The sequence below is a fragment of the Manacus candei genome, unplaced genomic scaffold (genome assembly GCF_025592945.1).
Source record: "Manacus candei isolate 608988 ecotype Guabito, Panama unplaced genomic scaffold, ASM2559294v1 h1tg000023l, whole genome shotgun sequence".
Lineage (NCBI taxonomy): Eukaryota > Metazoa > Chordata > Aves > Passeriformes > Pipridae > Manacus > Manacus candei.
In genome coordinates this window covers 1,336,562-1,364,180 of record NW_026138071.1, presented here as the reverse complement: position 1 = coordinate 1,364,180, position 27,619 = coordinate 1,336,562, and the positions used below count along the sequence as shown (strand labels likewise).

The following is a 27,619-nucleotide window of genomic DNA, read 5'->3' as shown; positions in this document are numbered from 1 at the left end:
TGCCCAGCACCTAAACAGCAATATCTTTCCAGGATCATGAAGAGTTGACTCATAAGGATTCAGGGAGAAGACCAACTTGTGATGCACAGAGAGCAACACAAGGATGTGACCTCAGCTGGAGCTGGTCTCATCCTTGGGAGGCCTCTGAACATCAGATAACAAAAATATAATCTATTTTACCTACTGGTGGGGTGCTCTGAAAGAGAGCTGTTTTAGATGGAGGCTGTATTTTGAGGGTAATTCTGCACATGAGAGATGTGGGGTGAAATTTCTGCTGTGCTGCAGGCTCTCTTGGGCATCCCCATGCTCCTTCTCCTCCTCACACACCTTGCTTCCCTCCCCAGGGCGAACATCCCAGCCCAGCAGCGTGCAGAGGACCAGGGAGGGAGGCGGCCAAGCTGGGTGGAGCCTGCCAGGGAGGGGGGAGCCCGGCTGGCGGAGCTCCTGGCACTTTTCACTTCAGCAGCTGTGGTATTAAAATGCACTTACGTTGTAGGCTTTGACGATCAGCTCAATGATATTCTTGGAATCTTTGTGCAAAATCTCCACTGTTGTCCCAGGAATCAAGGCAGTAAAGTTCTTATGAAAAAAAAAAAAGGAAAGCAGAGGGTGAGGAGGGACCGACCCCATGCCAGGGACATTGGCCACACACGCTGCCCCATCACCCAGCGGTGTGCATGGAATGGTTTGGCTCCCATTAACGTGGAGCTTTCAAAAGTAAAGCATCTTTAACGAGGCATGTCAAATATTAAACAAAACTCACGGCCACAGGACAGGGACAAACAGACTTGGGTCTGCTGCCGGAGCCGCTATGCACTCGGGCTGGCCCAGGCAGGAGGGAGGTGCAGCTGCCCCAACTTCCCTCACAACTCTGAGCATCCCCAGGAGAGGGGGTGGAGAATGAGCTCAGCCCTCCTGCTGTCCATGGGCGAGCAGCAGCATCCCGACCATAGCAACACGGCTGCTTGTTGTTTCTGCTTGAGTCTCGAGAGCCTCAGCAGAGGTTTCCAAAAGCAACCCCGCCTGAAACACCATCCATGCACCTGCAGAGCAGCAAAACCCTGCAGAGCAGCTCCAGACACAGGCCAGTCCTTGTGCCTAGGGCCACCTTTTCTTTTGGGAGGCTAGAGCAGGAATGGCAAGAGAGTTCTAATTGTGTGTGGCATGTCAGGGCCCTGGACTCCGTGATGGAAAAACACAGCTGGGCAGAAACACTGTGCATGATTAGGTAATGGGATTAAGTCACTGCAGAATGGGCTGAGCAGGTTTCTGCTCTCTGGCATGCTGTGTGCTGGCAGCCGTCCGAACATCAAGATTAAGATGGAGTCTATTTTAGGCCTTCACATGCTCACTAACACATATATATCTGTTTGCTCTAAGAAGCTTTAGCGCTTTTTGCTGAAAGGACTTAGCAGGGCGGGACAGCGGCTGAGCCTTGCCTGCCTGCACCAGGCAGCATGTGGCCATGGGCATGCACACCTATCACTGCACACACATGTGTTTGCCACTGCACACTTGCCTGTTTGCAGTTGCCTCCACTCCCCAGGGCATTTCATTCCATTCCTCAAGAGGCATTTCAATCTCCCCCCAGCCCGGGCGGTTTAGCTGTGCTTACCTTGTAGAGGACATAATGACTTTTTGTAACAGCAAAAATCAGGTGGATGTTGTTTTCAGCGAGTTTCTCCCCAAGAAGCGCCAGGGAAGGATAATCCTAGGGGCAAAAAAGGGCAGAAAAACTGATGGGTAGCACAGAAATAAAGATTAATCTCATTGTTCTTCTCCTCCCAACAGCAAAATTTGTTCCAGACACATGCCATGTTTCGCTGTAGGATGAAGTCCCTGATGTACCAGCATAACCCCAGCTGAAACAGTAGAAATCCCTTAAATATTTCTGCTGCACCCTTCACTAGAATACATGACTGAAAACACCATTAGCTACAGCAAAACATGAAACACTGAATTTCTTTCTTTTGTTCCTTCTTTCTTTCCACTTTGCCATCAGCAGACACATGTGTGTACTAACTAGCTGCTACCTCCAGGGATGAGAGGCAGGGAGATCTAGAACTGCAGCAAGTGGATTTTTTTCTCCCAAAGTGGAAACATCCATTGCCTGATTTTTCTGCATACTGGGACCATAAAGAGATTACAATAAGCTCTTTAATTCTGCAGATATCCCAGACAGAGAGGACGGCAGGGAGATACTGCTCTAGATATCCACAAGCAACAAAATAACGAACCTGGGCTCAATTTCAAGAGACCAGCTTGAGTTTAGAACTCCCACCTGCTTCTGAAGTGCTGTCCTTGGAAAAAAATCCACCTGATTTACTTGCAGACTAACGGGCTGATTGAGAGCCTCGGAGATTCAAACATGGAAACACCAAGGAAGCATCCCCATGCCGGCTCCACAGCATTAACTTCACATCAGTACAGGACTGTGCTCCCTTATGCATATATATACTTACCAGGATTGCATGGATGGATGGAAAGGGGTTCCACCACAGAGCCCAGCTTGTGGCCATAACACAAGCCACCCAGATTCACCTCCCCTTATGCGGTGACATCCATTCAGGAATCATAATTAGTGCACTATTCTGTAGAAGGATGTGCTAATGAGGTGGCAGGCAAGTGCTCATTCATTCCAGAGGTTTCCTACACTGAGTTAAATTTTAAAAAGGGCTGATTTGCCTATTTATTACTAAGACCTATGTTAGTTTTGTGCTCAAAGGCTGTGAATAAGAGAAGCATTCTGTTGTACTCGCTATTGTAGCCACATCACAGTAGATACAGCTCCCTCAGGAAAAAGCTGGCAGTCCACTGGAGATTTTAGAAAAGGGACAACATATTCTATGCTTCCTCTACACTTTGCAGGCAAAATACAATGCTCTTCAGGACACCAAGTTAGTTTTCACTCTCTTGCAATGGGCCCTGAAAGAACTCGCTACACGCCTAACTTGTTTTTGATCATCACAGAAGCATTCACTGTGGGGGGATGCCAAAAGGGAACAGCAAACTTTATTTGCAAATTGCAGGACCAGGTCAAACCATGCTGGTCATGCGCTGTATTTGCCAAAAGATGCTGGAGTGGGGGGGTTGGCTGGTCTCCAGAGAGGTTCGAGGTCGCTAAGGGCTGGGCCCCTGTGTCCCACTCACCAGCTGGCTGGACGCACTGTACTCGTTGGCTTCATTCAGGTGGCACTGGCCATCATGGGGCTGCACCAGCCCCCCCAGCTTCCCATCCAGGGCTATGTGTGGCACATCATCCGTTGTGAAGACCAGCAGGTGAGATGCCTCCTTACGCCAGCCGATCTTCTCCTGGAAGAAAACAAAGCCTGTGAGACAGCTGGTCTGCCTCTGCCAAGCCCACACTTCACCCCTCACCCTGCACATGGTCCCAGCCACGTGCCTGGCCAGCAGCAGACTCATTAGCACTAATTAGGAGAGTACCATGCTCCTGTCCACCCATCCCTGGTAAGAAAACAAAGTGTCAGGAGCCCATCCAGCATTTCCCAGCATCTCCTTCCAACACACTTACTTTAAAAGGCATGAGGAGGTATGTGGACTGTCCACCAGACCTTCTCTACCCAGATCCAAGAATAAGAATTTCAACTGCTTTTACGGCCAAAGGAAAGCTGCCAACTTCCTCCACACACATTTAATCTGACCTTGTTTCCTCAGCTCTGTGGAGCAGCCAAGGCAACAGCAAGAGCAAGAGCAATATCCCTGCTCAGCATTTTCATTACCGCCCGCTCATAAAGGCTGTTTCTGAGCTGTGACGGACAAAGTGAGATCCCTGACCAAGGGATCTGGCTTTGGTGCACCTGCATTCATGCACAGGCACTGTGCCCTGCTCCCCTTCTGCACACATCTCCTGGAAGCTGTGGTGCCTCCAAGCCTCTGCCATTTCATTGTGCACCTCTACACATGCTCCAAACGGCTCCATCCCCCCTGCACCACAGCCCAGAAGAGCAGGGACACACACAGCCAGAGCAGAGTGGGGCAGGGACCTTTAGCATTGGTGCTGGCACTGATCCACATACAGCTGCCCTGCACAGTTCGGCCATGAGCAACTTCTGCCTATTTAAAAACATGGTAATGCCAAGACATGCTCTAGTGGTCCCTACAAAAGCACTGAAGTGTCAAGCACAGCACATGAATTGTCCTCCAAACCCTCCTTAGTCACTCTGTGCAAGGACCAGACATCACTGTCTTCACATGGAGAGAGATGCAGGGATTTTTTCCAAGTAAAGAGATAAGATTTAGATTCTAAACATTTCCTTCCCATTGAGCTTCCCCAGGTTTCCAACTTTGCATCAGCTCAAGAAGCAGATCTGTGCCTACAACAGCAAGCTGAAGCACTTAGTTGCAATGGAAGTGGAAGGAAACAGAGGTGCCCAAAGAAAATTTTTGGAAACCACAGCACTGCAGCAAACTCTTTTGCACTCACTGGATGCTCCTGCTCATTGTCAGCTCATTGCCAAGCAGGGTGGGTTGGGGTCTTGCTGCCAACCAGGGCAGCTAGATCCTGCCATGGCACAAACTGGAGCCAGAAAGGCCCATCACCCGGAGGTTCCCCTTATCCTGGCCACCCTGCCCATCTGCCAGCAAAGACACAGCTCCACACCTTCCCTCTCCACACACTTCCAGCTTCTCCATCCCTCCAGATCCTGGCTCAGAGCAACACCACACAAATGCTTTGGGAAGGGACGAGGAAAAAGCTAGTAAAAGCCTACTGATGGGAACATGGTGCAGATGAAGATGCCCAGCTCCTCCAGAGCTTACTGCTCAGCTTATTTAGCAAAACCTGGGCTCTGCCCTGTTTACCAGCACACGAGCTGCCACAGTCCCACAGTAAAGGCACTTCCTTATGGAAAGCAGGCGTGGGCAGGGCAGGAGGGTAGAGCAGGCAGAAGGGTGCAGAATCATGTCTGCTAGCACAATTTTCGCCTCTAAATGTGAGTCATAGCCCAAAGGCTGCTGATCTTTCTGATAAATATAACTCTTCCTTCAGGGACACTATGCCAAAGTAGACTCCTTTTTCCTCCCTATTTCAAAAGGTATTTTTTCTTCATGGTATTTTAAAGACCCACGCGATGCAAATAAGGCCATAGGAAGAAATCCTTGGCAACACACTTCCTTTGCCGTGCACCAGCACATTACAGTCCAGCTCAGTATGCAATGAGGACTTATTTGCTCTGGGAAGCAGGATTTATTCCACTGAAGTTACCCAACTGGACAAAAGACTAAAACATCATGCCAAAATGTAACTTCTTAAGAACTCAGCCCAAAAGTGATTAAAGCCCTAACAGTGCAAGAGGCAGATTTCAGTCTACTCAGCCACCAGACAGAAGCCCATCCAGTTCACTTTTCTTTGAGTATCCAAAGCTGATTTCTTTTTAAATGATTGAGGCTAAGAAACTTCCAAAGAGATTAGAAGGATTAATCTGAGTTTCATTTCCTTAGAAATGTGCTACACACAAAGAAAAGGAGCTGCATTTAAGCAGCAGCTAAAAAAGCCACTTCAGGGGTGATGCTGCCGGTCACCTGCCTGCTAAGCCCACCTTTAAATCATGGGTTAAGCACCCCTTTGCAGACAAACTTTTCATGCCTCTGACAGAATTTCCCACATCAACAACATCAAAACTGCTGTGACTGCTCAGTTCAGGAACTCACTTCCAAAAAAGCAACGAGCACCCAGCATCCAGGCACTGAAAGCATTTGATGCCTCAGAGCATCAGACCAGTGTGTTTTGGATGGGGTGGCCAAGCCGATGCTGATGCCACACCGAAAGAGCTGTAGGTCTATGAAAATCGCCCCCAGGGAGGCTGGCATACTGAGGAGTCACTGCATCTCACAGTGCCTCTGCCAGCGGCTTCCAGGCACTGGAAAAAACAGCTCTTTAGCATGCAATTTCCACTGAGAAACCCAGAGCAGCACTCTGCTCCACTTAAAACAAATAACCAAGGAGTCTTTCATTTATTTTTATTGGACTGGGATTGTTGAACAAAAAAACCTGCACTGATGCCTGCCCCCTCATCTGGTTTTTGATCCTCATGGGATATAAAGGATTTTGAAAGCAGGGGTGGGACTGGACCCAAAGCAGAGTAAGGTGGGAAGACGTGTTTCCACAGGGCTGGGCATGCTGCGGGTCCTGTCCCTACTCCTACAACCAGTTGCAGTTGTCTCCCATACCCCAAACAGCTTCTCACTCCATACAGCCAACAGTGACAGGCAAAACTGCCACAGCTGCCTCAGCACAGGCCTCCAGATACTATTGAAAAGGCTGCAAAACCCATGAACAGTATTTCCACGCATGAAAAAATATCTAAATTTATACTTTGGGCACTGAATAAAATCTGTTCAATTGCCAAGATATCAACTGCCAGAAAAGCCCTCTGGATTCATCAATATGTCTAAAACCTCACCAGTTTCTCAGGTGCAGACCTTTTTGGAAGCAAGAAACAGATACAGGTGCAAAACAAGAATGCCTTAGGGGTTAAAAGCCAAAACCTCCTTTGTTTGGTGTTGCTCTGAAAGACACCTCAGTGTCTCCCACATGTCTTCGCTATCGCCATATACCAGTGTCGACCAACTACTAATCAAAACTGTTTCAAAAGACACTTTATTTTTCAATCAAACATTATCTCCTTACTGCATCTTAGCATATAAGATCTGAAACTTACACATACTACCAAGCCATGTGAACCTTGCACTTGGAAAATGGCAGAAAACCAAAATACTGCAAATGGAAAATGTAATTATGGAAGGTTGATTAATATTCCTGGCTTACTATTTTAGCATCAGAATAAAGGCTTATTGTCTATGGCTCTTTCACTGCCTCCAAAATAACATTTACCATATCTTCATCTGTCAGAAAAAAGCCAAATCCTGGGCCTGCTTGTTAGTCTGTATTAGCTGTACAAACTTTCCCCACTCTTTGGGTTGAAAACCAGGCCAAAAAATTACTCGAGTGCGACAGAGCTCTTAGACAGCTCAGGCAGAAGAAATGTTTGATATAAATTACTGTATAAAAACACCTAGTCAACAAGAGTAGGTATTGTTTCTGACACCTCAGAAGGGGAGGGGAAGACCACACTCAGACACCATGCTTGGAGACAATGAGGCTCTGCTATGCCATGGTTAGCTCTCCCCAGGACATCCCCCCTGATGCCACAAACTCTTCTGCTGAGCACAAAGTAATTCATGGTCAACACGCTGCATCACCCAAAGGCAGGGGACTTTCTAAGGTCATAACTGCCCTGGAAAAAGCCAATGAGATGCAATGGGGTCCTAAACCCACCCCAGAAAGTCACCAAGGTACTTGTACGCTGCTCTCCTTGCATGGTGGGGAAAATAGTTCCTGAGCTAACAGAAACTAGTGACTTTGCAGGGTTTCAACCCCATGTTACTCCATTAATCACTGTGGATGCAAAACACTATGCAAAGAGCATCCACATCACAAGCAGCACTTCACTGCCACCCCAAATGTCCACCACCTTTGCCCTCCTCAACAGTGCTGAGCCTCACCACAACCCCTGGCCACTGACCAGCCTGGGCCATCACTTGACCGCTGTGAAGGAAATTAGGCACTAAGATCCCCTTTTGACTGTGGGGCCAAACATCCTAGTGTCAAATCAGCTGGCTTGAAATTTTGGCTTTTTTAACTCTGGACAGAGTCTTTGCTGCTTATGGCTGGGATCAGAGGCAGCTGCTCCACCCACAGCAAGAGGCTGCCAAGGCAGCACGAGTCACGGCACAGCTGGTTCTCCTGCCTCGCACACCAGTCCCATGGTCTTTCTCTCCCACACCCAAGCTTCAGTAATTGCAGCAGTAACTGCTGTGGCTGCAGAAACTCCTCCATCATGACCTGCCAGATCACACCAAGAGCCACACATTGCACATGCTCACCTTTGCTCACCCTTCCTAGAGGATGCTCAGTCCTGAATTTAGATGGTGCCAGAATCTAACTTTGCCTTATGAATTTAGAAGGGACGAGGCTGTGCACTCAACAACAGTCAAAGATTTTGATCCTTACCAACAGCCTGAGATGGGCACAAATGTGCAGGAATTATCTTGCAGGTCTCCTGCCTTCCACCAATACCTCCAAAATGAGTCCTTGTGATACACACTGAAATATTGCTGCGCCGTAGGGAAATGTTGTCCTGTTTTTGCAGTAACATGGTGGAAGGGACTGCAAAAAACTACGTGGTGGGTGGCACAACTAAGTCACCATCCTGAGATGTCCCTATTCTAACCATGAGAGCCACCTCTCCAAAACTGAGAAGCACTTTATACCCAGACAAGTATTGGGAGTAGCTCTGTAGTTGTGCCAAGAAAAATACCTGTGTCAGGCTAGGAGAGGCAAGATGACTGTTGGCTGGCATCAGATCCAGTGGGGCAGGTTCACTCCTGCCGAGACTATGAAGCGTAAATGAAGCCAACCCAGGTGGAGAAAGATCTGCTTTCCCACATGCCTGCATCCCATCACTCCCACAGACGATGCCTATCTCCCGGCTCCCATAATTCAGACGCAGAAGAAAACATCAAAAGGACTTTGAAAGGCTGAAGCAAGCAGAAAGCAAATTGTATGCCAAGAGGGGAAACAGCAAAAAGAGCCATTCCTGGTGAGCAGGGAAACTCAGCTACACGTTGGAGTGCAGCAAAGACCTCCATCCATGACAGACAAAGGGATATGGAGCAACCCACTACTCATTCCAGAAAAATATTCAAGCAAGCATCTCCAAAAACCCTAAGGTTGTGGCTAACATGGCACCAAGCTAATGAACTCTGCTCCAGTTTCCTTGACAAAGTGGGAGAACAGGCTACCAGTGCCCGGAGGTGGGATCATCCAGCCCCACACGCAAAGGGGTCAGGTACGAGCAGTAGGAACCAGCTCCAACCCTCAACATGGGTCAACCACTGCAAGATGTGTTTGACACACTTAAGAAAAGCACTGATCTGACATGTGGTGCTGCTGTACAAAAGTGTATGTAAATCTTACAGGATTATGTCCCAGGTGCTCAGGGATCAGCACCTACAAGTCTAACTGTGTGATGAAATCTCAGCCCTAAATTTGCATTTGCGAAAGCTCTGTTTTTATCCCTTTAAACTAGAAACAGCATTAACCTTTTTTCCTTTGCCTGTTTATCTACAAAAGCACATGAAAACAATAACCTCTGCTTTTCAAAGCATTTTTCATGATTTCTGCAGGAAAAATTTTTAGTAGTTACTTCCAAGAAATGGCATATTGAAGCTTTACCCTAGTCCAAGAACAGAGCAGAAGCAGCCTCCTCCTCCTCTTTTGCTTTGTTGTAAACCCTTAAAATCAGGGCAACTCACCTTGCACACAGCTGCCTGCAAAATCGCATCAAAGCCACCCTCTGGAGCATCTCGGTTGCGGGAAACCTTCTGTTTCTGAACTTCTTCGTTAAAACGGTCAACTTTATCCGTCAGGGACAAGAGGTGGCGGAAGCCAAAGGATGGGACGCAGCTGGGGAACAGCTTGTAACTGTGAGAGGAACAGAGGAGTGGTCAACTGGGAGGAATCACATCAGCAGCCAAGAGCCGCAGAGGCTCCCGGCTCTACTAGGTTGGTTTCTAAAATTCTTCATTTAGAGGGCTGAAATACTCTCACAATTCTTCATGTTTTGGACACTTTGATTTTTGGCTATCTATATACAAAACCCTACAGTAGAACCCATATTTTTTTGGTTTCCCCTCAGGAGCTTTGAGAAGCTGAAGTTTCCAGAGATCCCACTAGGACTGAAAATCTGTCTCCATGTACCGTGTGAGTAGAGACACAAAGCACCAGCCCACCCTGGGTCAAGCAGCTCTGCAGTTTCAGCACCTATAAAGTGGTTTTCACATTGGGAATCTGCAGTGAAGGATGCAACCCAGTGATAGGGAGGGTATGTCTTCCCAGCAGGCTATGGAGATGGCTATGGGGACTATGCCCCATGCCTGTAGAACTGATGGGCTGGTGTCAAAGGGCACCATGCAGGAGCATCACTGATGAGAGGTACCTTTCCCCTGTTTTGCAACATTGATTTTCACTCTGTCAGCCAGTTTTCTTGCCAGCATGTGCCACTCTACACCCACCGCACATCACCAGGCACCTGGCAATTGCCCAGCATGAGATGCAATAATAACTAACACCAGCTCATGCTTCCTCCCACTCTCCCTGCAAGCCAGTGAGCAAACACCGTCCCTGCTTTCCAGGGCGTCACTGGAGCAGAAAGGTAGGAGGGGCACCCTAAGACACAGAAATGCTTCAGCAGGCTACCAGAAAAACTTTTTTTCCCATACAAAACCATGAGAAAGCAGCTTTGCTTCTCACCACATGGCTGGGAGAGCTCAGCAGAGCAGCTCCTGTGGTATGAGAAATCAGGGAGCATGTGCAGGGGAGAGGGATGGGAAGGGTTAAGAAGAAATGTGTTTACAAAGGAGTTGGGTTGGCACTAATTCACTCTTATCTTCAAAGATAAAACCCAGAGAACAATTAAAAGCCTCTGCTGACACATGACCCTCTATAGGTAAGTTGTTAAGAGGCTTTTTACACAAAGGAGTATTTAAGATTTACCACCACTGAGAATTCAAATCCCTCACAAGGGACCCCAGAGCAGGGATTTCCACCCACACAGCCCTGCACACACCTAACCATGGGGCACGTCCCACTGTCCTGGGCCTGGCTGCCAATTGGAGCCATTCCCTATGATCAGCCCCCATGTCCACTTGCACACAGGGCCAAGGCAAAGAGTTTGCAATGTCTGAAACCTCTGCACTGCAGGGTCTCAGCAAGCTGCTCTTAGCCCATATGATACAAACCCATATGGTTTGTCAGAGCCCTGCTGCACAAAGAAAACACTGACACACTGTAGGGTCCTACCTCCCATGAAGATGTATAATTTAATTCTTTTTTGTTTGTTTCACACTCCAGGTTTGCTGGCAGAAGCTGCAAGGCAGCAGTAGGGCAGGCGCCCCATAGCTGAGCAAGGGCACACAGTGGTGTGGGCGGGTTATCTTGGGCTGTGACCTCCACAAGCCATATCACAGAGAGACAGGCAATTAGGGGTTCAGTCAGGCACTCTGCCTTCCTTATCTTTTTAAATTTAGTGTTTGTTTCCTTCAAACTATCATCTCTCTTGGACGACACCATGGCTGCAGGAAGCCACTTCCTGGCTTCCTGGGAGGTCCCACCCAGGATGCTGAGTCAGGAGCAGGGATGAGAGCAGGCACAAGGGATCCCAACCTGACCCTGTAGGAAAGCAGGGCTGCACCCCACCCAGGACCTGCAAGTCAGACATCACCACAAGGAAGTGGAGGAGAGAGCCTGGACCAAGGGCAAAAAGCACCCACTGCAGCTCATGTTTACTTGCAGCTTTTCATAGAAGCTGAACAGTTTGTTTTGACACTAGAAATAGCTGCAAACAAAACCATACCTCACAAACCTCACTGCAACATCAGTGAGCCACATGGCAGCAGCCAGAGCCCGCTCACAGACTGGGCAGGGGAAGGAGATTCCACCACAGAGCAGGGAGCCAGCACCCCTGGTTTGGATGAAGGAGATATGGCAACTGGAAGGGAGCACCCACCAGATGAGCTACCTTAGGCAATCCTTCCTAAATACTTTCCCAAGAGAAGGCTGGCTTGATGTAACCCACAGAAAGAAAAGCAACCACCTGGGAAAAGGCAAAAGTACATACAGATATCCTGATCACAGTGGGAAAAGCTGAGGAGACAGCTCTGGATGTCCTTGATGAAAGGTCATCGGTAGTTGCAGGTATTGCTGAGCTGTCCAGTTGCATCCTCTCCTCCTTTCCCAGCCCCCTCCTCCTGCATATTTCACTCTATTCCACTTGGCAAAAGCCATGTTACTCCAATTAAATCACAAAGCAGCCAAACAAAGTTACCAAGATTTCTCCAGCTGGAACTAAACTCTGTCCCCAGCCCTCAGGCAACATGAGTGGTATCAGAGACTGAGAATGATGGAGGTGACTGAGAGGATCTCTCAGAAGCCACACCAAATTTCTGGGAGAAGTACTATGAAGAGGCATGGTGTGCTGTGCCATTGTGGCAGATCCACCTTCCTGGCTCAGTCAGTGTGGTCACTTCTCACTTCATGGCTAAAGTATGAGTTTTCAGTGTTAAAATCCATTTGACTTTCCACTCTGGACAGAACTGGTGAAAAGAGAATACAGATAATTTTTGTCTGGTCAACAGTCAACGTGCAGTGAGATGCCAAATGCTTGGTCAGTGCCAAAAGCTGGCCTAGAAACTCACAGCTGATGCAAGCTCTCTTTATCTGCCTCTCATGCTTGAAGCATGCACAGAGCTTGGCACCCATTCATGAGGTGATCTTACAATGTAAGTATCCACAAATGGCTCAAATAAAAATGCTAACCTTACTGTCTTTACATGACTAGAAAGCACCTCTCTGATGGATGAGGTAAAGACGAGGACTAGAAAGTGTAAACGGTGACATCCTCCCAGGAGGGCACTTGCTGCTGTATCCACTCTTTGATTCCAACATCCAAACCCATCTGAGCCTGGACACCCTCCATTACACCCAATTTCACTCTTGCATAATCCTCAATTCAGTGGATTTGATCCCAACTCTGATGGCTAAAAGGCAACAAAAAGACTCTTGCAAAGACACTAACAAACAAAAAAAAAAGGAAAAAAGGACAGAAGGCTCTCATATCACCACAAAGCAAACCACATCACTTGTGTCTTTTGCAACTGCCAGTTTGCTTCCTTCTACAGCAATAAAGATGAAAAAACCTGCCTGATGCCTTCAAAACACTCTACGAGAACTCATTAATCAGCACTACACCCCATCACAAATCTCAGTTCCTCCAAACACTTTTGTTGGGAAGGACTTACATTGCCTTGGTCTTCTTATCTGTAAAATGCAGACAAAAAGCTTATTTGATTTACTCAAGGCCAAACTATGACTCAGAGCTAGGATCAGAAATCAGGAATTTCTGGCTCCTTTTGCTTAACGCCTGTAAAAAAGCTGCCATGTCTGCATCCTTTTCAGGTACTTAAAAATAACTTCAAGCTCTCTGATACGATAGTTTCCTATCTCTAGACACAGTGATCTCCCAACAGCCACAGCAAAACTGGAAGTTGTCCTATTTTGAATTGCTCAAGTATGACAGCCATGGCTTATCAGCATTCCCAAAAGCTGAGGCTGAAGTGTGGTTCATTATTTAAAGCAAGAATGGAAGAGGAGACTGCAGCCAGGCTGTGTGCAAAGACAGGGTTTGTCCCTTTAGGGTACAACCACCACTTACCCAATGCAGGGATTGTTTTGGTATCTTGGTGCTGTGTAGGAGAAAGGAGAAATGTTTTTATCCACAAAAGAGCCAAACCCCAGACGGAAATTGCTCGTGAGCTTTCGCATCTCTTCAGCCAGCTTGGTCCCCAGATTGCGGATATTATCCAGGTCATCGTTCATGGACAGGGAGAGATCCATCAGGTAGTAGAGGTCCACAGGATAGTCCTCCACTTGCCGAACCTGAACTCGGAAGGAGGTCTGGTCACCTGCACACACACAGGAGTTGAGAGTGGTGAAAAGGAAACTCCGAGCACGCATAAAATCCAGACTGCACATTCTTTTTTTTTTCCACTGCAGAGCAGATAGATCACTTGCAAAAGAAGATGGTCAGGGGAAGCTTTTCCAGATTCATCCCTTAGGAGACTACCAGGAAAGCAAGTACTGACGTTGGGTTCTCTTAAGCTATGTAGTGTACTGGTTGGTAAGAAAAAGACACATCTATGGAGTGCACGTCTCTATTTTAGCTCTCTGGACATATGGTAAAATGTCTTTCTATCTCATCTGAGAGAACATCTAAAGGGGGGACATGTGAAAAATGCCGTTGCCCTGGTATGTGTACAAGGGTGTTTTCCTAGAAAACTGGTAAGAAAAGCAAGCAGAGTGAAACTCAAATGGATGTTTCGTGGACTACTGAGACAGGGACCCTGCTCATGCTTACTTGGGTACATCCTCAAAGCAAACCAGAAGGAGTCTAAGAAGTCCTGTACAAAAGAGAGAATGAGTGAAGCAGGAGGAGAAAGTAGAAAACAGTCACTGTGAGATGAATGCAAGATGTCCTCTGAGCTGTGCAGGGAAGAAAAGCTGATGCAGACACAGAAGAAAGACCTTTAAAGAGGACCTCCCACCCAAAAAAGAGCTGTGCCACCATGATCCTGAAGAAAGCAGGGCAAAAGGGAAGTGAACTGGAAAAAGAAGGTTGTTAGGGTGACCCAGGGAAGCACTGAAGCAGAGGGTAAAGCTTCCTGAAGTGAAGAACAGAAGGGAAGGACCTGACAGGGCTGAGTCACAGGCTGTGCAAATGTGAAGACAAGCAGAGGAAACCTGTCCCTGACCTTCCCCTTTGCCAGAGTGTTTTCTCTAGGAATGCCCTCCACAAGGGGTACCAGGGGAGGCCAATGCTAGCACCACCTATGTCTCAAAAAAGGTCAAGAGGTTTCAAAATGAACTCAACTTCACACCAGACAGGAGGCGGTAAAAGTCTGCCTTATGCTTTGCTGAGAGACGGGTCTAAATGGAAAATTCAGACTACAGCACCTCACATCCCAGCTGGTTTGGAGATCCCATGTCCTCAACTGCCACCTCAGCCCCTTTTCCAGCTCAGTGGAGCCTCAGACTCAGGGAATCAGATACTTAAAAGCCCAAGTTTCCCCTCCTGCCCTCTCCCAGCCCTTCATGGCCAAGGCTGAACTTTGGGTACTGGCGAGTTCTGCAAAAACACTTGTGGCTTCCCCTCTTCTTCCCCCGAAATGAAAATCAAATTTTTTAGCATTGTGAAAACACTTCCTTAACCACTTTATTGTTCTCCTCATTGTGCACAGCGGCACAGCTGCTCCCACTTAATTCCAGCCCAACAGCAGCAGCAGCATCCCAAAACTGCCGTGCTGGCAAGGCAGGCCATGAGGGGCTCTGCAGCCCAGCTGGCACCAGGGCCAAACACTGTCCCTGGCTCCAGAATCTGCTCTTTAGTGATCCCTGCAGCCATCTCCATGTGTTGGGAGCAAGTGGACACCCTCCCAGCCCCTCGATGAAGGAGCCAGAATCCCAGCACCCAGGAGGATGCATTTAGAGGTTAGAGGCTGCCCCTTCTGCAAACAAAGCTGGGAAGGGTTTAGATCCCCGTCTGCTCTTTCCTCCACCAGCTCCCTGTGCATCTCCCACAGCTCTGTGCTGGGGTACCAGAGGAGTCAGCTATAGCTCCTCAACCAACACCTTCTTTCTCTTTAACCATCTCCCTGCACTCTGCTACAACCTCACTGGGAAAAGGCAGGGCTGTGAGAGGCACCACGTGCAAACACGCAAATGTAGATATTGCCCAGATACCAGCTGTAGGAAGCAGGAAGCTCATGCCATAAATACTCCTCTTTATTCTCCCCATCTTTCTTTTCCAGCAGGACAGGACTTCCCTGGCTGAGATGTGGAGTGCAGCAAGATGCAGCTCAGCACTGGCCCTACAGTAAGCAGAGATATTGAGGTGGCTTAACCAAATCACAGAACCCTAGAAAGGTTTGGATTGGAAGGGACCTTAAAGATCATCTCATTCCAACCCCCTAGACCACTTTACTCAAAGCTCCTGTGACTATGACTCCATCCAACCTGGTCCTGAACACTTCAGGAATGGGGCATCCGCAGCTTCTCCGGGCAACTTGTTCCAGTGCCTCACCACCCTCACAGTAAAGAATTTCTTCCTAATATCTAATCTAACCCTGCCCTCTTTCCATTTGAAGCCATTACCCCTTGTCCTATCACTACAGGCCCTTGTAAAAACCCTCTCCAGCTCTCTTGTAGGCTTTCTTTAGGTACTGGAAGGTGCTCTTAAGGTCTCCCCAGAGCCTTCTCTTCTCCAGACTGAACAACTCCAAGTCTATCAGCCTGTCTTCACAGCAGAGGTGGGCCTGACGCTGTACCTGGCATGCATTTTGTGGGGGAGCAAAGAACATAATTTATGTAGTGCAAAACCTGTTAGCACTGATTGCAGGGTAAAAAAACATGATTGCAAGCTTGACTCTAATTCAGTGCTGCAAAATATGTTTAAATCTGGAAAAATTCATTCCCATGCTGATGTTTTTCATTCCTACACATTTTTCCCACTGGAATACCCAACCCTTTCAGAAAAAGAGGATGTGTCCTTCTGCGTTTTGCAACATTTCCATTTCCAAAACACTATTCTTCCTGCCAGAGAGGATTTTTGGTATGGTCTGATCCAACCTGCCTCTCTTAATAGTTACAAATTTATTAGTCCCTGAGAAGCACCAAAAACTACAGGATCCTGTGCTTAGTTCTTCTTTTATTCCTAACTGCACAAACCAATTATCTCAGAGAAACGACCACTAATGTATGAAGATGTAAGTGCAAAAGAATTTATTATTCTCTGTGCACAGTATTACTCTCACACTTCTAGGGATAATCCAGCCCCCTCCTTCCTCATGTACCGTCACCACCATCCTCTCCTTAGGGCTTTTATTGAAAAGTTTTAAAACTCAAAATTTAATTCAGAAATGTTTCTCGGATACTGTCACACAGAGGCAGTGCAGAAACTGGAAAAACTGATTTTGGCCAATTTAAGAACACAAACTCGACAACCGTGCTTATCCAAAAAAAGCTTTTTTGTGCTTGGTGAGGCTTATGGCTTGATGAACAACACAACTTGCACCTATTACTTTTTTAATTCCTTTTACACTATTTATATTATTCATTTAACTAGGACACACTGCTTTATAGCTGGACTCAGGATTAAAAAGCAATGTAATAAAAGCTAAATGCTCAATCCAAAAGCTACCTTGGAAGGACATCAATTTAATGCCTTTGGAGTTTAGCTGCAGACACAGATTTGGGGATGTGACTTCTGCGACAGGATGATGAGATCAAACTGCTTGGGTGGGAAGAGCAAACAATTGACAATCCACTCCCTTCTGCTTCTGCTTAGCAATTGAAGAATACAAGATCACCATTGCCACAGACCACCGCATGAATTCATCTTTGAAATAGTACACCCTTCATGCCTAAAATTAAATCAACATTGTCTCCTTTTTGTCTTGGGTTCATAGGGTGACATCCATTCTCTCAAGATGAAGGATTAATGGATAATTTAAACTGTGGCTGCTAATACAAGGGTTTAGGAAGTCAGTAGCCCAAAGGAGGAGTGATGCCCAACATCAAAAATAGAGCAAAAATGGGAGATACTCTTACAAACATCTAGGTATCTACCCCCTCCTGCAGTGACTCTGATGCTCTGCAAGAGGAGCACAGGGAGGGGAGCTCGCTGGCTCAGTATGGGAATTGCTGCAGGGGTCCTTGGGGTGATTCCTGCAGTTCAGCCCTGACCTGGAGGGCTTCTCTGTCAAGAAGAACTGAACATGGCCATGAGTGTGGTCCCCTGCAAGGGCAGGCAGAAGCAGCACACCAGCCCTCTGCAGCCCAAGGTATCTGACAGCACAGGCCCTGGGAAGCCACAAGGAGATGGACCCCTACGTCCTGCCGCAGATCAGAGTGGTGGGAATCAGCGCCTTGGCTGGGCAAAACTGCCAGGGATTGGGAAAGGGGAATTCGCTGAGCACCAGGCACTGAGCATGAAGAGGGGTGTACAGGAGGCGAGACGTGGAAGCTGAGTCGGCCCTTTCTGCCAGGAATTGCCTCAAGAAAGAGGAGTAATAACAACTCCCTTTTTTTAACGGGAGCAAACCTGTTTCATCAGCAGCACTGAGTGGCAGAAGCCACGCATCTAAATGTACATACAGTGGTGACTGCTCTCAGGTACCTGCTTTTAAGGCTTTGAAGCAAAATATTTTAAGATTTGAGGGTTTGACTGATGACAGCAGTCATATTGCTGGAGAAGTTAACTGAGAGCCATAACAATCATCCAACCTGTACAGCTAAAACAGAACTGCTGCAGCAGCTGGTAGGCTCTGGGAGAGCACCAGTAGCATGAGCACTAGCTCCAGCTCCTGTTTTTCTTGGGCAAAACATCATATTTCCTTTTTCTATATGCAAATGAGAGCTCTCACAAAACTGTAAGCCTTAGAAACCCACACCAATCGCTTATAATGAATCAAGCTTTTATATTTGCTTCTTAACACTGCAATAAAGAGCTTTTTTTTCCCCCCTTCAGAAATATCAGCTGCCACATTTTTGCAAGAATTCTAAACCCACATTAAAGCCTCCCCCCACCAGGCAAAAACTTTTGATAACAAGCATGCTCGCATGGCTCAGATGAGACACTCCCTTTAAATTTTTAATTAAAAGGAAGAGATTGAAGAAAAGTGATGGCTCAGGGGAATGAAACAGGGACCTGGCTACAGTCCAAGGCCTGAGTCACAAGTTCAAATCTCCATCTTCTCCCTTGATCCAATGGCTCTTTCGCATACCAACAGAAAACAGATATGTGGGTTTGTTTCCAATTTATAGAAGGAGCCGTCTCAGTTTAGAGCCATGCACTGTCAGCTTGGTCGAGGATCCGAAGTTATTTTAACTCATTCTATCCAGTGATTCCATTTTTAAGCTGAGCAGGTTCCTTTTAAACACATGCAAGGGTTAAGACTAGTATTGGCAACAGTTGTGGGTGGGTTTTGATTGACTTTGCCCAACAGCAGTGTCCTCTCACAGAGGACATGTGCCTCAGCTCCATTTGTGATGCACCACCGAGGTTCACAAGTATGGAAGGGGCCAGCAGTCACCTGCTTTAGTGGGTTATAAGGCCATGAGCTACAGCACCCTCTCGGCATGTCCTGGTCACCCCTTCTCACTTCCCTCACACCCCACATGGCAACTGGGGACTCACCAGGACGAAGATTCAAGGCGACCTTCTGAGGCATAATCTGCGTGACATCCAGGTGGGTCTGGCCAGAGCCCTTGCTGCTCAGAGGGATGTTCTTCACCACGCTGATGCTGCTGCTGGGGTTTTCGATGGCTCCGGCACAACCGTTCGCAATCAGGTTCTGCAGGAAGTCGCACCGGGATGCGATGGACTTTGTGCTGCCAAACTCCTGGGGGGTGAAGAATGGACAAAAGGGAAGTGGAGGCGAATACATCAATCCCCACAGCAGGGGCTTTGTTTTGACATGCTGGTATCTAGCAAATAGGAGATGACAAGGAGAAGCTGGTGTCCTTTGTGGTGACTGTACTTGGAAGGAGCCTGGAGCCTTTCAAAGGGACCTACCAAAAAAGGAAACTCTGCAAGGATTTGAACATTGAATTTGCTCGCAGAGCATCGCAAGAGAAAGCTAAGCCTGGGTTTTCAACCCAGCCACAGCAGCAGCACTTGCTACCAGCCCTGGTTTGGGCCACATGACAGCAAGGCAAAATGTCTGGTTTGCTGCATGGACAGCCCATTGCCATCTCTAATATTTTATGCACAAGCATCGCCTCAAAGGAACTTGGCAAAAGACAGAAGAGAGGACAAGGAGGTGACACCGAGGAAAGACGGACAAACCCACCAACCAAATCAGAATGTGAGCACTGAGGGAGCATTTTGATGTGGGCAGGCTGTCCTGGGCAGCTTTGCTGGAGAATAAGGGAGGTGGGAGAGACTTCATGGGAGCTGGTTAAAACACAGTCTGTGCCTGCCACAGGCAGTGAGGCACAGGCAGCAAGGTGCAGGCAGTGGCTCACTCCCAAAGGACAGGCTGCCAGGGCCGGGAGTCTCCCAGCACCCGTCCCAGAGCTCCAGCCCTTGCTGCGAGCCTCGTGCGTGGAGCACAATGCAGCCTTGTGCAGGGCAGCACTCGGGAACAGCCAGCCACACAATGCAGCCTTTTGCAAAGAGCCCATTTGTTAGAATGCCTTTTTTTTTTTCTCCTCTCCCCAAAAGTGCCAAAGGGAACAAGTCACATGCCTAAAACTTACTGGATTTTAAATGGTCGATTCCTACTTATTTCTGCACCACAACAATAGAGACAACCCTCTTCCGCTCCAGGGCCGAGGGACTAAAATGACATGAAAGAATGCAGAGAAGATGCTCACAGCCATGCCAGCCCCTCCTTCAGCTGTGCAGCCAAAACCAGCATGGGGCTGAATAAACCTCACTTGTTGCTGAAGCTCCAGCATGGCAGAGGACAGAAGACATATCAAGGAGGGAGAGGTTTCTGACAGATCCTGGGGTAATCTCCATGAGTCCCTCAAGGACAGCCTCAGATACAGGGCCCTGGGACACAGAGGCTTCCTGCTGCATTTTTCTCACTACAAGGTCCCAACGCTATTTGAGAAATGCGAGATTTGCATTCCAGCATCCAGCACCGGGGTCCAGCCAAGAAACCGACGACGGCACATCAGATGGATACGAACACAAATTTCTTGGAACGTGTCGTGTAAACAGATGAACTTCCAAAAAGGAGGACTGGGACTATTTAAGTCATCTCCAACATTACAGAAGAAAAATCAGAACCCCTCACAAAACTGAAAACAACGCCCATCCTTTCAGAGCAGCACGTTTCAGGCAGCCTTGGAGAAAAGTTTCTCTCGGATGTGGTTTGACCTCAAGTCAGGGAAAAGCTGGCGGGGTCCAGGTGCTCTCCTGGGCATGTCCACCCAACAACAGGGCACCTGTGGGGAGATGCTCTCTGGCTCTCCCAGTACCTGGACCCCAGCTCCAGGTGAGCACCTCTGCCAGCTGATTTCTGCAGCCACCCATTAGAAAGGACACTCTAACTGTGCAAAAAGCAACACACAAAAAAAAAAAACCATCCAGCCTCAGGGGTACAAACACCTGTGGGGATGGGGATGCAGCTCAGCACTCAGGAGGGCAGGACTGACTCCTATTTCTGCCTGATTTCTTACCCAGGAAGCATAACTCTGAGCAGGGGCGTGACAGTGGCCTTGGGAAAGCCCCAGCAATCACCACAGCACCCGCAAACACCCTCCTGTGCACCCATGGGTCAAAACTCAAAGCCAGAACTGGGGCTACCAGGTACTATCCAACTCAAGTGCAAAGTTTTCTGTGACAGAGATCAAGGCTCATGGAGGTTCAATGAAAGGCAAAAAAGGATGAGCAGATCTGGGGAATAAAGGGCATTGCACAGGTCCAACTAGCTCATGAACAATCACGCTGAAAGGCAACCCCACACCAGCTGGTTCAAACCCCAAGCAGAGGACCCCTTGCAGTTAATTAAGCAATTCAAATACCTGCCAACCATCTGCCTGCATGCCTGCTTTGGCAAGAAACCCAAGAGATGCCCCACACAAGCAGGATCTACCCCAAACATTATTTCATGCCACAGAGAAGCACTGGCTTGGGAAGGTCCCACCGAGTCCTCATCAGTAACTCTGCCTGTCCCCAGCCCAGTGGGCACGTTGCAATCCAGCCTCTGTGCTAACAAGCTCACAAAAGCCAATGCTCACAAGCAGAAACAGTGAATGGAGACAACAGCGTGACAATTACATGCTCATCAGTTTGACAGTTTTAAGACAAATTGCTTGGTTCATGCTATAAAAATGGAGAATAGCACTGACTATCTAACTCCTGACTGGGCATGTCCCTGACATTTTTTGCTTTAATCAATCCAGCTCTGCATTAATTCAGTCTGAAATATGCCTGTTTTCTCCATTAAAAAAAAAGTGGACATGTTCCCTTTAGGAACATCATTGAGTTTCCTTCCTCATTCTCCAAGCGCACATTCCTGAGATGGGAGAGCATGGGGTAAAAGCACCTGCTGGAAAATAGAGGGTGCCATTGGGGAAATTTCTGTTCAATTAATCAAAAAGGACATTTTGGCTTAATTAAGATTCCAGCAAGGATGGAAAGGCTACAGCAGTCTCCATCACCCCAAGAGTCATTTTCCCTCTGAGCTCTGTTTCAAGGCATGCTCAGGTGGTGGTTAAGGCCAACATTCACATCTCCTCATCTAAGCACCACTGAAATCAACACCTTCAAGTCCTGCCTTTCAAGGTATTCTTCCAACAGCCAACAGAATTGATGTCTGCTTCCAAACTTCCAACAGCCCAAGACTTGTGGTTAGCTCAGCAGCTCCTGGGGGCTCTAAGGCTGCTGCATACCAGAAGCTGCTATCATCAGCTCATCCATCACCACCCCTTTGGAGATGATGAACACAAGCAGAAGTGAAAAGAAGTCAAATCAAGCCAGGTTAGGAGGTGGCAGTCATAAAGTGACAGCATTGTGACTACTCTGTAAGCATCTACCTACACACATACTCTTATCCTCACAATTCAAGGCATATAAATTCAAGGAACCTTATCCTTCCTGGAAAATTATCGGGATAGGTCTCCTTGCATCCACAGGATCGCCTTCATGCACTCCTAACCCACAGCTGCAGTCTATGACTGTCTGCTGCTCTGTGCTTACATGGAGGCTGGATCCAGGAGTGCAAAGGGTGATGGAGGAGAATGAAACACTGGGGGAGCCTGCATGAAGTGTGACTGTCTCTGGGAAACAGCACAGCTTTCCTGTTCAAATTGCTCCTCTCCCACAAACAGATAGGATGGTACTGCCAAGTAATGTTATTCCCCAAAGGAAACACAAGAAGGTATACAGAGAGATGATGATAAATAATATTAAACTTTGTGTGTGTGTATATATATATACACATACTACATATGACAGACATCTCTACACTTCCTGTACACATAATACATACACACATAATACGCACAATTATATACAGAATTATACTATATGTGCTGATAGACTTCTACTATGTATGCTTCCTGACAACATTATTAATTGTTGCCTACCAAGTTGACAAAAGCTAGCCCAATTTGCTCCTAAACCTGTTAAGTGAAAGCAAAGGGAGCACAAAATACACACAAATCAGGCTTATTGAGGTTCTACCACAACATGACTACCATCTGTGGAATCCACTCCAATATCTTACCCCAATATTTAAACAGCAGCAGAGCTATAGAATTTGACTGGCATATACTCTCCCAGGCAAATGACAGCTGAGGAAAACAGATTACGAGCTATTTAACAAATTTAATAACCTGACTAGGCTGCAACAGAGGGAAGGGGAATAAGGTGGTGAAATGACTATGAAAAGAAAGAGGATATTAGAGAGTTTATAATATTACTTTAAAACTTTTGAAGTCGAAAAACTCTAGGTGTCTTTCAAAATCCCATTACCTCACCTGATGATCTCAGCTAAAGAGAAATAATTAGGGTTTCAAACAGCAGATTCTAAAAAAAATAAAAATACACAATTAGAAAAGAACTTGCTAAGTTTTAGCATGTAGCATGTAACGGGGACAGCAGCTTTTAAACATGTAGCTCTTGGCATGAAACACCTTGAACTGTGCTTTTAAATAGCTGCTGCAGGCTAAAGGTCAGGAAGTATTACAGCACTTCCCCGTAAACACCCATCTTCCTTCTTGGCCTCTCCATTCCAGTTTGGAACACTTTTTTTTGGTAACTATTCTGTTTGCAAGATAAGAGTCAGGCTGCCAGTCCCATGGGCTGCTGTACAATTAGTGGTCACAGCGACCACCAGACAAACATTTCCACTGCAGCATTTTGCAAAAAATTGTCTTTTGAGGCCAAGAAGTAAAAGAAAAACAAAAAAACCCAACAGAAAAGCACAAGCTATTGGGTACCCATAGCTTAATAGCCAGCGTTCCTGGATCCAATCTCACCACCACAGATTAGCTGGCTCGAAGAGGAGCTCTTACAGCTGTTTACAAGATGTCTCAGAAGAGAGATCTATTGCTTTACCCTTTCCCTTCTGCACACCATTTGCCTTTCTGGAAAAAACAACCCATGAAGGCTATTACACTGTCCGGCAGCGTGGTGTTTGTAGGGTTACAAGTTTTTCCCTGGAAAGCTGCAACTGTGCTTACAAGTAAGTGAAAAATGCAGTAAAATAGACCTGGAGAGCCAGCACATGGGGTACATCCCAAGACCCAGCCAAACCATGGGGAGTGGAAGCCACTTCTGCTCCATGTTCATACCCATCCCCAAACCCATCCTCTGCCCTGAGGAGCTGCAGCTGCCCCAGGCAGGCCTGGCAGGAGGAGGGATGGAAGCAGCAGAGGGGCACATGGACAGTGCCTGCATTCTCAACTCAGCATCACCATCTATAGCTGGAAGGTGAAGCGAGTGCTCAAAATGGGACCAGGACGGCCACACTACAGGAGTAAGGGTCAGCAGGGAACAGAACAGCAGCATTCTTGGCCATTATCCACTGCCCTGCAGTTTCTCAAAGCCCAAACCCAGTTCCTGGCACAGCAGCTGTGCCTGCAAGTAGGCAGGATTTTTCCATGCATCTTTAAGCACCCATCTTTCTCTCTTAAACACTCGGGACAGGCAATAAGCAGACAACTGCTATCTATGCATCAGATGTCACCAAGTCTTTCATGCACCTTGTTCTCTAGAAATTGTAAGTCTACATGATAAAACATATACTGGATTATATCTATCTATCTATCTATCTATATCTAAACTGATGAGCATCTCCTAGGGAGCAGGGAAAGATACTTGAAATTTCTCACAAACAAGGAAGTGCAATTAAATTACAGGTGAGCAGCTTCAGCATCATTACAAGGATGTATTTTCACTCTGAAGTGCTCGGTTAAGCTGTGCAACTCATGGCCACGGCATGGCATGGATGCCAGAAGCACAGGTCACCCCCCCAAAATGACACAATAGATTCAGAAAGGAGAATTATCTTTCTTACAGACAAAGAGCCCATGCCATGCCAAGCCACACGACAAAGGACACGTAGCAAGACACCAGCCAGGGGCTTGGGGCTTTTTAGGGAGAGAGCTTCTGAACAAGCCTCCCTCCAAGACAGAGCCCATGCAGGGATCCAGCATCCACCAAAAACAAGAAGGTAATTGAAGGGACAGAAGGACTGAAGGAACAGTGCTGCTCTGTTGAGGATGTGTGGGGGCCAGTGGGGTCAAAGACTTACTTCCTATGATGTGAAAAAGCTGAGGAGTTGCAACACCCAAAATATGCTCTTCATGGAGCACCCACTGCCCTCACTCACCCCTTCCAGCATGGGACCGACTCAGGAACAGGAAGGGGAGAAAAGCTCTTCCTTTCAGCATTACAAAAAGCATGCAAGACAAACGAGGTCTGCCCACATACCTCCTTGGAGCACCAGGCACACTTGGGATGGATGAGGAGACACTCTTCGCAGGATGTGGCACTTCCACTGGTGCACAGATTGAGACCTTCAACAAGAGAGAACAAGAGAGCAGGGTGGGCTGAGAGGTTACTCTACTCCAGAACAGTGTTCAGGGGCGGCCTGAGACATTCTTAATGGTAAACATACTGTAAGTTTAAACAAGAGCAAAGAATCTCCCAAGAGCTAAAAAAGGCAGAAGAAGCTGTAAATCTCACTCCACCTGCGAGGAGGTCTTGTTTTCTTTTCTTTCTCCAAGATAAGCAAAAAGGACAGAAATTTGTTTTGGGGTGCTGAGAACCTCTGAAATATGACTGAACTTCGTGACTTTTCTTCCCTCTTTTCAATGGTTTCTGGTTAATCAAAGAGTTCAGCTATTCATCTTCCTAATTAAATACTTACTGCAGACAGAAGGCAATAGCTGTTTGACCAGCCTGAAACACAGAGCTGGGCTGTCTGAAACCCCCTGAGATGCTAACTTTTAAGGTCACATCTTTAGGCACATCTTCTGAATTTTTCCAGCTGAATATATTTAAATTTTCATATTAAAGCAATCTTGGAAGATGCTCATCTCCCTCTTCCACACAGGTGATTTCCAGTGGACTCATGTTACAGTAAATTAATTCTATTTTATTTCAAGAGTCATTTCCACAGGATATCCAGGTTAAGCCTGTCAGTGTGTTTGCACTGGGACATGTCCAAGGCTGGCAGGGATGGAAGACACTGAGGGCTCTCTCTGCCCATGAGGCCACCAGGACCATCAACCAGGGCACCAGTGATGCTCTTTCTCCTGTATTGCTGGTGTCCAGCAGCACAAGGCGTACCAAGTGAGTTTCACTTGCAAAATCCACAATTTGGGCTTTGGTCTTCAAAAATAAAGTAGAACCACACAAGTTAAACTGAAGCAGACACCAGTGGTGTGGGCTTTGAATGCTGCAGCTTGTTTAAGCATGCCTGTGGCTATGAATGTGCCCTTCGATACCACCGATGCCCCAGCTCCCCCGGGTGCAGCTATTAACTTCCACTGTCAATAACTGATTAAAGAAATTGTCAGCCCAGGATTCAGCACAGAGGCTGCATACTCCAAATGAAATGCCTCAGGCTTGAACTCCCAGTCTGCTATTTTTTCCAACCCAAATGTCAATAAAAGCATTGTCAGGCCTCTGCTTCCAGCCAGTTGCATCTGCAAATACCAGCGCGCCATGCTGCTACTGGGTATAATCTGTGCAGGTTCCACAGACTTGCCGATAGCTGCTGAAGAGCCACACAGAGTTTTCTCCTGTCCCAAGAACTTTCTGCCACAAGAGCCTTGGAAGAAGGATTTTTGCTGTATCCCATGTGAATATTGCACCAAAAAACGAAACGCAGTGGCCGCCTGGGCCACTCCCACACAGGGCCAGGCTGTGAGCGCAGGAAGCAGTGAATCAAACTGGACAGCTGGAGGAAAACCTAGCATGCCCTGGGCTAAAAACAAAAAGAGGATAAGTAGATCCTGTCAGTCATACTCAGTCATCACTGAGGCGTGACCGTGTCAGAGCCCTGCACTGACGGGCCTCTGCTGCCCACAAGGTGGTTAATTCTAACCCGGGAGCGCCAAGCCCTGGACTTTCTCTATGGCTCTCATTCAGACAGGCTCCTTGGGCTCATTCATACCAAACAAGAGCCTTCTTAAGGATGTTGGGTTTTTTCTGGCTGTTACCACATACCCAGGCGTTTCATTCCTTGTTCATGTTCAGAAGTTATATTCCAGCTCCTGGACATTGCAAGAGCTCAAAAGACGAATAGGTAATATAAAGTAAAATGTAACTTGTTCAACTGAGTTATAATTTAGACAGCCATTAACACTTGCATTTCCAAACCCCACAACATAGTCCAAAGCCTCTCCTCAAGAGCTGCTGCTTTGCCAATGGTACATGGGGTAACATAGCAATAATAATGTGCTTTATATAGCAAACACTTGCGTTTGTACTCTGGCTACCCTGCCCTGGTTCTCCCACAGCTCCACTCGCCCATCTGCATGGAAATAGGATAATATTTATCTCCATTTCTGACTGCTGGATTTTTGAGAGTTTACTTAGTAACAGCTGAACGAAAACCAGGTCCTCCTCCTTCCACCGGGTGCCATGACCAAAGCAGCCCACGCTCCTGTGGCCAAGCCATGGGGTGACATTCCTCCCAGTGGCAGCTTTTGAAGTTTCAAGTATGCTTTTCTTTCCACTCTGCAGCAGCACTAAACCATTTCCAGCATTGTTGTGAAAACAAGAGCTTTGTGAAGCCCTCCAGTTTTAGACTGAAACCTGAGCTTTTTGAGCTGGAGTAGAAACACGCAGGATTTTCCAGATGCAAGTCTTTGCTGTGCTTGATTCAGCACAGTCTTTCCGGAATCGGGCAAAGGAAGGATCTGATGATGCTCATGCTAGTCCAGATCCTTGCAGATGCTGGGGCAAGTCACTCAGTAAGACTGGAAGAAACTCAGTCTGCTCCTTGACTTATGATA

At 47.3% G+C, this 27,619-nt stretch overlaps 1 protein-coding gene across 1 annotated transcript in view; it reads right to left on the bottom strand.

Annotated features, from left to right (window-relative positions):
- ITGB5 (integrin subunit beta 5) overlaps positions 1 to 27,619 on the bottom strand; it is a 58,478-nt gene that overhangs the window by 29,040 nt on the left and 1,819 nt on the right. The window contains exons 2-8 of the mRNA XM_051787562.1: positions 25,086 to 25,171; positions 18,831 to 19,035; positions 13,293 to 13,542; positions 9,337 to 9,505; positions 3,151 to 3,312; positions 1,616 to 1,711; positions 490 to 579 (exon numbers count right to left, since the gene is read on the bottom strand). Of these exons, the coding sequence (XP_051643522.1) occupies positions 490 to 579; positions 1,616 to 1,711; positions 3,151 to 3,312; positions 9,337 to 9,505; positions 13,293 to 13,542; positions 18,831 to 19,035; positions 25,086 to 25,171 (1,058 nt within the window). The remainder of the gene's footprint in view (positions 1 to 489; positions 580 to 1,615; positions 1,712 to 3,150; positions 3,313 to 9,336; positions 9,506 to 13,292; positions 13,543 to 18,830; positions 19,036 to 25,085; positions 25,172 to 27,619) is intronic.